The sequence below is a fragment of the Telopea speciosissima genome, chromosome 1 (genome assembly GCF_018873765.1).
Source record: "Telopea speciosissima isolate NSW1024214 ecotype Mountain lineage chromosome 1, Tspe_v1, whole genome shotgun sequence".
NCBI lineage: Eukaryota > Viridiplantae > Streptophyta > Magnoliopsida > Proteales > Proteaceae > Telopea > Telopea speciosissima.
In genome coordinates this window covers 20,667,349-20,679,354 of record NC_057916.1, presented here as the reverse complement: position 1 = coordinate 20,679,354, position 12,006 = coordinate 20,667,349, and the positions used below count along the sequence as shown (strand labels likewise).

The following is a 12,006-nucleotide window of genomic DNA, read 5'->3' as shown; positions in this document are numbered from 1 at the left end:
AAAATGTCACTTTTTAGTATCAAACCCTGTATCGGTCCAGATTAGCCTAGTATTGGCCAATATGGGGTTGTATCAGCCCGGATCAGTTTGATATTGGTCTGTATCGACCAAGTATAAGTCTGTATTGCCCAGGTATCTATCCTTATTGGGCTGGATTGGTTTGCAATTTTTTATGATTAGATCGGTTTGGCCGTTTTGGATTTGTATCCAATATAGGCCCTGATACCGATCTCCAACATAGGGACCAAGGACATTAGTAGACCCAATGGCAATAATAATAATAATAATAATAGATTCATCCCAATGCCAACTTGAAATTGGTGATTTGATTTTCAAACAATAGAGAACGCCCGTACACACTTCATAAGGTAAATTCAAGTCAAAAGGGAGATCTGCTTATTTAGCTCATTTACAGTAAGCCCAGGAAATTATGGTTAAGACTTTCTTGGTCAATGTCACAGCAGTGCACACGATCTTTCATTTGACATAATGACATCTACATGACTAAACCAAATTACAACTGTGTTAGTTCGTGTAATTTGAATTTTTTTTTTCTATTTTAATTGCTTACGACCACTTTACTTTTACTATTTCGGTTGGTTCCACGCGCTCAGAAATGAGGAAAAATATACGTTCCTAGAATGCTCAAGTTTGTAAGACAACCTAGAAATGTTGCATATCAATGTTCTCAATCTTTATCCACTGTTCCAATTGAAACAACCGAAAAATTAAAACCAAGGAGAACCCTGGAAGGCTGCACCTACCTTAACCATTTAACCAATGGTAAAACCTCCTCTGCTAACCCTAAAGAGGAAGCTTTACCTGCCATACACCTTTACCCACCAGATCCCTTAAGAGGAATAGAGGCTAAGACCACATTCCCCTTAGCCAACTCCAATTTAAAAAGATATTTGCCATCCTACTTAGACTACAAAGGGCACACCCAGTGCATGAGGCTCCTGCCATTGTGGGGTCTGGGGAGGGTCATAATGGTAAACGACAATCCAATCAAAACAAACTGGAAATCACGAATTTAGCTAAGTATTGCCCCAGAATTCCCCACTGTACCAGTGGTCCTAATGATAAAGGGCCATTAAGTAATTTAAATTCTTGCGAACAATAGCAGAACAAATATTTAGCCAACTCTTACCGTTGACCATTCATACAGATTAGTAAAGAGAAAAAGAAGCCCCAAATAAAGATACAACAACCTCAAGTACAAAATTGGATGGCATATCTCTGGTTTGATAAGAAACCCCTCCTCATGATGTCAGTGGTTGGCCTCAAAAGAACTAACACAGGCTTTTGTGCGAATAATTGCAGATCTGCATGCTGAAGTTTTTATTTCTCCATTTTTTTTTAATTATGTAAATGCATTAATTTAATAGAGCTATAAAATGACTTATTATTGCACCCCACTCCATCTGGCCCAGTCTATGAACTGCATACCGCCATAAACATTGTTAGCGAATCGCACTCCGATGGTGAATGCCATCGCAACAGGTGGGACTTTCTTTGCCAAAGGTGATACTTCAACAAGGTGTTCCAAGCCATTTAAAATCTGGTAGCGGGTATTAGAAGAAACACCAAGAAAAACACCTGAATGTTTAAAGAGAAACCAATTAGTGGAGCAGAACAGATGGAGAGCAGTTAATGCTCCCCCAAAGAACTAACAGATACCCATGGTCAAATTTCAGGTTAAAAAATCAAATATTCCACTATCAAGTTGCTAAAATGAATTACTCAGGCTCAGTAAGTGGGAACACTTAGCACTTACAACATCAATTTATGTGCATGGTGGCGTTGTAAACCCAATTAGACCTTTAGTTATAACTGAGGCAACAGCATATGATCCACTACAACCTCGAATACTCACTACAAGGAAGAAATGGTTGAGATGCATGAGCTGGCCTATCATCACCTGACAATAAGCACTTTGCTAAGGACAGATAGATGGGTAATTCTATACATCCATATTGGAACCTTTGCAGCTTTGTCCGGAAATTCAGAATCCTCTTTCACAGCTAAGAGTCAAGTAACAGTGCATCTTGACAGGTGGAGAGTGACTTCGTAGACCATTCCCTAAACTTAAATCAGTATGGATGGAGCAGAACAACAGAGCTCTTGGTAATTAAATCCAATCAGCTTATCCAGGGGTTATGAAGGTTAAAGAGGTGGTTTCATTTTACAACTCCAACTGAAAATTTCCTGCAGAAACAGTATTAATACATGTGAAACCCACCAACTAGGTTCTTTTATACGTATACTCTGTTAGTCTAGGATATAGCTAACAATTTTTGTAAGGACATTTACAGCATTTGTAGTAAGCCCTTTTAAGATTACTCATCCCTCCCAAAGTAGGCATTATGTTGCTGAGGTGAGGGGAGGAGAGGGTGGTTGGGGGCGGAAGACCAGTTGTCCCTTAAAGAGCATAAGTTGGGCAATAAAGAGGCAAGAGATAGGCAAAGTAGGCATTATGTTGCTGAGGTGAATATATCAAAATGGAAAACAATGAACGCATCAGTGAGAACCAAGAGACAAGGTTGTCAAAGTGGTGAGTGGATGACTAATGAAGTCCCATTAACCCTCGCCCTACTTATGATTTAGGCAATAGGAACCAGCTGGGATAGGCATTTGAGTGAATTGGGCTTCCAAATTCTATCAAACTTGTTGAGCCATTGAATGGTTGAACCAATGACTAAGCAGTTGAGCCTCTTCAGGTGCAGCTTTGATCCGTAAATAATGCCTACGTCATACAAAACAATGGTTTTTTCATACTTAAGGGGTGATACCACATATAGCAGTAATAAAGGCCACAAATATGCAACCCATTTAATGATCAGACACTAGAATCTAGCCCTCCCCCTCCCCCAGCCTCCAACCCCCCCCCCCTAAAAAAAAAAAGAAAAGAAAAGGAACACAACATTAGTATCCAAAGTAGTAACTGCCAAAAGAAAAGGTGAACAGTAACAACTAACAACCAAGTTTTGGAGGCACAATGCTCAAAAAGTTTTAGAAAAATAAGAGTCGTGATCCCTGCTCATAAGCATCAACGGTCAAGGGCTACACCAGTCAGAAGGATTGGCATGGTGCAAGTTGAAAGTTAATAGGATAAGAAGCACCAAAGAGAAGTTCAGTCAGAGTTGCAAGAAAAGACACAGGAAGCAGCATAACAGGTTCACTTAGCCAACCCCAAATTTGTAGGATAAGATTTCATCAAGAAAATACATAAAGAAAGTTGATGTTAGACAAGCAGCAAACGAATGAAGGCATCCACAGCATGACTTTTAATTTACAGCTGAACCTAAAGCTCATAAGAACAAATGACTTCAGAAATAGTCATTGCAACCTTACAGACAATAAGGTCCACATCAACTAATTGACAACAAAACAAATTTCAGAGTGCAACAAGTATAACCAGACATAGAATCATGAAAGTTGGAGTTAAAACATACCCCAAAGAGCAGCACTTTTCAAGAGAGGTGGCACAGGTATATCATCTTCAGATTTCCTTATGCTCCTGTTTGCATAAATCAAAGATACAGAAAGGAATCATCTCAAGAAAAAGTATATCAGAGATTCTATGGGAGTAATTTTCCAAAAAAAGGAATATCAGAGTTGCTCAAGCTTCCCCAAAAGAAAAAGTTAAATGTACATATGAGTTAATATGCACTGTACACATGTATTAGGGGTTTTAACAATCAGTATTTGTTGCAATTCTTATGATCTGTGAAACCAAATTGCTTTCTCAAATTAGATACAAGAGATTATTTGTTCCATAGTTGTCAAAGCATCGACTATGCATTCAGGCACCTTGGTCACCTTCCGTCTGGACCCCCTACAACGCCTTTGGTTACCTAGACGCCATGATAACTATGATTTGTTCATAAGATATTGATCCTAGATGGGCCCAGCACAGGGCCCACCTAGAGGTTGCCATGGCCAACAATCAGAATAATCGGGTGAATACAACCATGGCTTTTACTAGGACATAGGAAAGAATAATTAAAACTTCAATGTTAATCTACAGTCATGCTGAAAATTATCTGAAAATACTATTTATGGCATCTCATTTGTAGGGCCTATTTGATGGTGAGTCTTTATCTTCTCTGTATATGAGATATGCCCCAATATGTTGCTCCATACTAGCATTAAGTCCTGCGCCCCCAATTCCCAGATGCTCCCTTTTATCTACATATTCTATTGGCATAGCTTCTTAGCAGAACTTCAAATCTTTTGTTTCCTCTGGCATTGACAGGTATGAAGTATTTCTGCATGGGTTACCTAACTATAGTCAATGAACTGGACCAAGTAAGCTGGCTGCAAAGTATCCAGAGAATCATCCCACTGTCGGTTGGATACTTAGATTAGCTTTGGAAGTGGCTGGCATAAGAAATAGATTTAACTGGACACAAGCTTGCTAGCTGTTTTGGAACAATGCCAACCCAGGCAAGTGTAAGAGACAAACAGGAACAAGGGGTTATATCTAGGCTTAACTGTATTGACCTGCTGGTGAGGACCTAAAATCAGCCCAACTAATTCAGTTTGATACCCAGTTCAACTTCAAAAACCATTTCTTACACTTCTTTCTTCGCCTAGCCAACTATATGCAGGCGAGGGGGTGGTAATGTTGCAGCTCAGGCACTGCTCTGGCAAGCAAAGAAGGGGCTTTCATTTGTATTATGAATCAGAAGGAGAAAGGACTGGGCCATTATGCAAGCCAATAGATTCTCTTGACTGTAATGAAAGTTTCCATTGGTTCGATCACCAATTTATCATTAAATATTATATAAGTACTTGAAATCCAATTTTTTGTCAGATCATGCTCTCTGGGTCAGATGACCAGGCTTTCCTAGGAACACAGCAGACTTGATAGACTTCTTTTACCATTTAGTACAAGCATATTGAGTTGGACTGCGTATATTTTAACACAAAAAAATTATTTTTTCTTGGGGGGGGGGGGGGGGATTTAAGAGCAATTATCTTTGTATTATTATATACCTAGACTTCCACAGTTCCAGTTGCATCCGACATCAAGGAATTCTTTTAATTTGCCATATTTGGCTAGTAACAAGAAAGGGTATTGAACATCAGAAGGGCCTTTTTCCTTGCCCCCTATACATAGCAAATGCATCAAAAATGATAAGAAAGAATATTACCAACCCCTGCTATACTGTAAGTTACAGACTTACAGTATTAACCAGCTCAATCAAATCCTTTTTCAGGGAAAAGCTCATTTTGCTCTCTCTCCCACATATGCCTTGTTTGAAACCTAGATGAGGTATAGGAAGAGTTGCCTTCCACCTCTAGGAACAAAGACGAAAGAGACAAAGATCCTTAGGAGCTCTCACTTTCTACCTAACTACAATCCGTGATGTAGATCAGACACTAGAAGACCTTCATAATTTTTAGGGATGGATGTTGACCCATCGGGCAGGGATAATCATTCCGGTCCTGGGAGAGGTGGCGACACCAGTCTGAACTGAGGGAAGCCCTATGAGTCACTGAAACGATGGCAGGAGGGCCCTTGATCTATCAATAGAGGCAGCAAAAAATGGGCTTTGCTCCCCTTTACAATATGAAGAAAGAAATAAGGGTCGAAGTTTAGACCGCTCACAGTAGTTCTACGGTTCTACCTATAGAAAAGATCATGAAAGAGGCAATCAGAATGCCCCGAATCCATTTACGATCCCAAGTTTCCAGACACATCGCACTTCCGCTCAGGTCAAGGCTGCCACTCGGCCCTAAGATGGATCAAAGAAGAGTGGGGAACCTCTCCTGGTTTTTGGAGTTCAACATCAGGAAGTGTTTTCACACCATCGACCGACATCGACTCATCCCAATCCTTAAGGAAGAGATCGACGATCCCAAGTTCTTTTACCCCACTCAGAAACTCTTTTCCACCAGACACCTTCATAATTTTTCCTTCATTTTCCTTCAATGCTCCTAAACCCAGGGACAATGATACATTTAGAGCCCCTTAAAGTGTAATTTGATTACAAGTTTGTTTATACGCTTCCAAAAAGTGAATTTCCCACTGAAAGGGCACCTTCAAATATTTAAAATATAAATTTTATTTTTTTATTATCACTTTTTCTGGTTTCAAGAAAAAAACCACATAAAAGGAAAATTTTCTGGTAAAATCTCAAAATTGCTCTAACTCTTTTTATCCTTCTTATTGTGCCTTCCAGGAAATTCAGACTGGGAAGAAGATTGGTGGAGGGCATGAGAGGGGTGGCTTATATTATCTTGATAGTTATTTAGTTTCTGCTGCTACATGGACTGCTTTTGGTGGTGTCTCTCCTTTGGATTGGCATTATTGGTTAGGGCATGTCTCTCTCTAAGCTTAGGGCATGTCTCTCTCTAAGCTTCAAAAAATAGTTCCCGAGTGCAAGTCTATCTCCAATATCAATTGTAAAGCCTGTGAGTTAGGACAACATTACCGTACTTCCTTTCCTATACGGAATGTTTCTAGAAGTCAATCTTTGTTTTCTTTAGTTCACTTCAGTATTGGGGGTCCTTGTCATGTCTAGAGTCAGTCTGGGTTATGTTTTTTGTTACTTTCATAGATGATTCCCACTTAACTTGGTAGTATTTATTGAAAGATCGTTCAGAGTTTTTATCTGTCTTTAAATCTTTATTTATAATGAAATAAAAACTCAATTAGTGCTTCTTAAAATTTTTCGCTCGAATAATGCTTTGGAATATACTCAACGTGTCATTTGTTCTTAGTACTTTGAGCATAGTATTTTACATCAAACAACTTGCAATTATACTCCTCAGCAGAATGGTGTCGTTGAACGGAAAAATATATACTTGTTAGAGATTGCTTGTTCCATGTTTTGTTCCTTGTTGTTTCATATGAATGTTCCTAAAAGTATTTGGGGGGATGCTGCATTAATCACTTGTTAATTAATCACATGTCTTCCTCTATTCTCAATAACACTTGTTTTGTTCATATTTTATGACCGGGTATGGATAAATTATCTCCATGAGTTGTCAAGTGTGCTTTCTTGGATATTTGCACGCTCAAAAGGGTTATTGTTGTCATGACCTAATTACCCCTCAACAGTTTGTGAGTGCCAATCTTACCTTCTTTAAGAGTACACCGTCTTTTTCTGCTGAGTTCGACTCCGCCTACCCCCTTGGGGCCACCCGCCTGAGAGGAAACTCCCTGGTGAACATAGGGGCCCCAGTATCTCCCGGTTCGTGTGTGTTGCGGGGTCGTGCACAAGCCCTAGGGGAATTAGTCGGCGAAAAGCCGGACCTCTCCAGTTCCCCAAAATTTTTTTTTACCCCTCAACAGTTTGTGAGTACCGATCTTACCTTCTTTGAGAGTACATAGTCTTTTTCTGCTGAGGGTCATGATTTGGCCATCGTCATTTTTCCAAACTCCTCTTGATCCTATTATAGTTTCTTTTTCATATTCTCCAACTGCTTATTCCTCTGCACCTGATGACTTGTTAGTCGCTTTACACAATGGTACTCTCGCCCCTGCACCCAACTGTCTCAGGTTCATAGTTGTCACGGTGTCTAGATGACCCAAGGCGTTGGAGGGGACCTAGACGCAAGGCGACACTAGTTCTCAAGGCGCTAGGATGCCCTACGCAACGCCTTGACAACAATGCTCTGGTTACTTATCCTATTGATAACTTTCTTTCTGTGTCACATCTTCCATCCTTACTTCATAGCTTCACTTTGTCATTATTTGCAATTTGTACCAAAAACCCATCATGAGGCGTTGTCTCATCCAAAATGGAAGTCCGCTATGAATGTGGACAAAGATGCTCTAGTCCCTCGGAAGACAAGAACCTTAGTTGATCTCCCTCAAGGTAAGGAGTTAGTGCAGTGTCGTTGGGTGTATACTATCAAGTACAACCCTGATGAATCTGTTGAGTGGCTCAAGGCCCGATTGGTAGGGAAAGGGTTTACTCAGACTTACAGTGTCGATTATTTTGAGAATTTTTCACATGTTGCTTGGCTAAATTACGTTCGAGTTCTTATTTCTCTCGTCGTTAATCTTGACTGGCCATTACATAAGCTCAATATTAAAAATTCCCTTCTCTATGATGACTTGCTTGAGGACGTATACATGGAGCAACCTCTTGGGTATGTTGCTCAGGGGGAGAGTGCTAGTAAAATATGCAAACTTAATAAAGCAATTAATGGTCTGAAGCAATCTTCTCAAGCTTGGTTTGATAAACAACGCAGTTGTTACTCAGTGTGGGCTTACCCAATGTTACTCATATCGTTCAGTATCTGTTTGTCGATGTGATTCCTACAATGGTAGTGCTGGTTATAAATGTGGATGCTATCATTATTTCTGGTGGTGACTATTCTAGTATTTATGAGGTCAAATCCTATCTACGGCAGTGTTTTCAGATGAAAGATTTGGGTACCCTCAGCTATTTTATGGGTTTTGAGGTTGTAAGGAGTTGTACAGGCATTAGTCTCTCTCAAAGGAAGTATGTGCTTGATCTTCTGTCTGCAAACCTGCTGATACACCAATGGATCCACATCAGAATTATGAGGCGAATGATGGTGAGGAGCTTACAGATAAGCATCTTCTCTTATTGTGACCAGACAAGATATTTCTTTCCTTGACTGTTACCCCGTTTGTTGGTTCTTGGAATCAATTGGGTGATATGTTCACCAAAGCCTTGTTTCAGCCTACTTTTCTTGATGGATTTTCCAAGCTTGGTGGGAGTTTTAAGTAGTACCATAGGGGTACTCTTGGTATTCTTTTACTTAGTAGGGTTATATTTGTCGATTATGGGTTGATATTGTAAGTAAGGGCAGCACTATATTTCTTATATTTTGTGTATTAATAAAAACCCCTACTACTAGTAGTACTCGCCGCCGCCTTCTCTCTTCCATTGATCCTTGTGTAGGGCTGGTTCTTCTTCTTTTATATTGTCACACTCCCATTTTTCTACTCGACTCAAGCAAGTCACCCGAGTCAAAACCTGGTTTTCCAACTATGCTTTAACACATGGAACAATCCACATCTATCTAAACATGCCATGACTTCGAGATGAAATCAAACATTGATAAGAAGTCATTACATTTATAATTTGCAATTTTTTGTACATTAAAAGAATAGATAATTATTTGTGTAAGTTGTATTTATTATTAATCTGACAAATGGATCCTATTATGTGCCATTTTAATTGTGCACCATATATCATTACTCATTCACCTATGATGCCCCTGGCAGAAATCTTGGCTTCATCCTTGTTACTAAATCAGAAAGTCAGAAACAATACTAACAGCAAATAGATATAAGAAAAAGAAGAGTCACAGGCAAAAGGAAGAAAGAAGAGAAGAGACGGATCACTAGGGAGACTGGATACCCTACTTGATCTCTTTCACATATATTTTTGCAAGTTACCAAGGAGGTACACAATTACAAACATGCCTCTGACCATAATAATCATAATAAAGTACCATTAATCTCAACAATACCCCTGTGACAGTACAATACAGTTCTTAACACCCTAACAACATATATTAAAGAAATCCAAAGTAAATGTTCATCTTACTAGTATATACATAAGTGAAGTTACAATAACGAAAGATAAACCCTTACACTGATTGAATGCCACATTACCATATTTTCATAAACAGGCACAAACAAATAGTAATAATATACAAATAAACACAGGATGCGACAGGTAGAAATATACCGTTTTGCAGTCATAATCAAATTTGCAATGCCTTGTCCAATAAGACCACAACCAAACCCAACTGATCCATACAGCACACCCTGAATCCAGAATATGCAAATCAACCATAGCTCATGGGAAAGGAATATTAAGTACTTCCATATAACAACTTGTGAATCTAAAAAGTTAGAGAGGACAGAGAGAGAACATGGTGCTACTGAGAAGCTAAATTTGCTCTTCGAGAACTAATATAGTATTACTAAAAATTTAAGCTTTTCACTTGAAGTTAGGTTCCAAGAGATGAAGTATTTGATTATTCAAGTTCATACAAACAAAGAAAATGTATTACCTTACAAAAATATGTTGCTATCCTTTGCTGTACTGTAAATCTACATCCTGGCCTTTCAGCTTCAAAAACACTACAAAAGGTAAAAACATGAGACGGGTTTAACTGTGACTATTATCCAAAGCGGCAAGCTAAAAGAACAAAGAGAACACAACTGTTTAGTGCATGTCACCTTCAATAAAATATAAGCGTAAAAGCTAAGGATTTACTCTGGTATGGTTAAAGTTGAAAGCATAGATCCAAATTTTCTTTATTGGGAATCCAACAGAATGAATTTCTCTTTGCATGGAATACTAACCTACTAGGGAGGGCTGCATTAGCAGCTTGCAAGGATCCAAGGAAGCCTTTTGACGCTGTTGGTTGCCCGAAACGGGCATAGGGTGCTAGCATAGCAACTAAAGCAATGTTCACAACCGTGCCAACTAAAAGATCTGCAACGAACAACTCAAACTCTGACCAGAAATCCTTGCCTCGCTTTTGAACTTCAGCAAATGTTGCACAACAAGAGTCGATGACTATCTGCATCACGACAAATCAATAGTAACAGCTTTAGATCTAGAAATGTGGCAACTCCTGGCAGGATAAATAATGGAGGTACCTCCACTCCTACATATAGACTACCTTCCTCAGGAATTGTTTATGGTTCTTAAACAGCTTCTCCATTCATTAGATATAGGCCCCTCATTTTTTTAAGGATTGCAACATCAGGTCAGTAAAATTAATGATTTAAAGGAATATAGCCAGAGAAAAATGTTGGCCAATAATTAAATGGTGCAGATTGATTACATGAGTGATCCAAAAGTTGTTCATGGAACCACAAAACTCTGCTAATACCAGAGATAACCATTCTTCCATCATCTTCCATCATTAACATTGAAATAAACTTCACGGTAACAGCTGAACCACATATAAACCCCAACAAACCTCTGTTCCAACTTTGAAAAGGAAAGCTGGATCAGCAAGCATTCGGTTCCGAAGCAATGAGCAGGATCTCATGGCGAAGCCTACAGGCCAAAATGACCCCTGCAATCAATTGAATAAAACATAATTAAACAGAGAGTAACAAAAAGTGTATATATGCAACAGTCGATTGTATCGAAATTATTTGATTAGTATCTACACCTGCAAATCGAAGTATCTGTCAAGAAGAACTTTGCGGATCCCCACGGTCTTAGCGGCTTGTAACATGTCCGAAGGAAGACTAACCCCACGAGCTTCAGCCTCTTTCATCACTTCCTCAAACTTCATCACTGGCCCAAACTCCTCTTCTTCATGATCATCCTCTCCATGGCCATCGCCACCACCAGCACCACTTCCTCCTGCTCCTCCTCCTCCACCTCCAGAGGGAGTTTTCCCGTTACCATTAGTACTACCCAAGGAGTACTTCCCATCACCTCCATTGTCAGTGTCGAGAGAAAAGCTAGTCTGAGGAACCCTAGAGTCCTTCCCTAAAGACGTATTCACGCCCTGTTGCAAAACCGTAACCCCAGGATCACCGGACTCCGGCACACTCTGCATCTCCGACATGCTGCTGACTACGAACCTATTTCGGTCTCTCCGTGGGAAACATATCTTGCTCTTGCCTTTAGATGAAATCAACAAAACCGGCGGCTTCATGCCATTTCGGCTTCTCCCCAGTAATCTAACCTCCACGGTCCAGTTTCCGTTCCATTGTTCCGTCGAACCAAACTCACTCGAAAAATTGGCCAAAAGTGACAATCTGGAGCTTGAAGAACGAATCGCCATGTTCTTCGTCAACCTTTCGACCCTCAGAGTAACAGTAGTATGACCGATCGACAAATGAACAGAAAAATCACAGCAGTACTCAGAATATAATTATTTGCTTAAAGAGAAATGAGCTGCAAGAACATTGGTTTACTCTATAATATCATTGGCGATTTCCGCGAAAATCTAAAAAATGGAGGGACAAAGGAAGATTTGGAGTACATATTATCTTGCGTTCATACAAGAACTTTCAGTTTCAGAGCTCTCGCT

At 39.6% G+C, this 12,006-nt stretch overlaps 1 protein-coding gene across 1 annotated transcript; it reads right to left on the bottom strand.

Annotated features, from left to right (window-relative positions):
• Positions 1-1,045: 1,045 nt before the first annotated feature.
• Positions 1,046-11,803, bottom strand: LOC122648270 (protein RETICULATA, chloroplastic-like). The gene is made up of 7 exons (XM_043841506.1): positions 11,134-11,803; positions 10,936-11,034; positions 10,310-10,530; positions 10,015-10,084; positions 9,687-9,766; positions 3,456-3,520; positions 1,046-1,599 (listed from the first exon to the last, which is right to left on the bottom strand). The coding sequence occupies exons 1-7, from the start codon at positions 11,755-11,757 to the stop codon at positions 1,406-1,408; spliced, it is 1,353 nt and encodes a 450-aa protein (XP_043697441.1). The 5' UTR covers positions 11,758-11,803; the 3' UTR covers positions 1,046-1,405.
• Between the last annotated feature and the right edge of the window lie 203 nt (positions 11,804-12,006).

Excerpts from the sequence above, each read along its gene's own strand:
- LOC122648270 (XM_043841506.1), bottom strand. The coding sequence starts at position 11,757 with ATGGCGATTCGTTCTTCAAGCTCCAGATTGTCACTTTTGGCCAATTTT. Across the intron at positions 10,531-10,935 it reads TTTTCAAAGTTGGAACAGAG|ATAGTCATCGACTCTTGTTG; the intron begins GTTTGTTGGGGT and ends GTCGTGATGCAG. Across the intron at positions 3,521-9,686 it reads TTGATTATGACTGCAAAACG|GAGCATAAGGAAATCTGAAG; the intron begins GTATATTTCTAC and ends TTATGCAAACAG.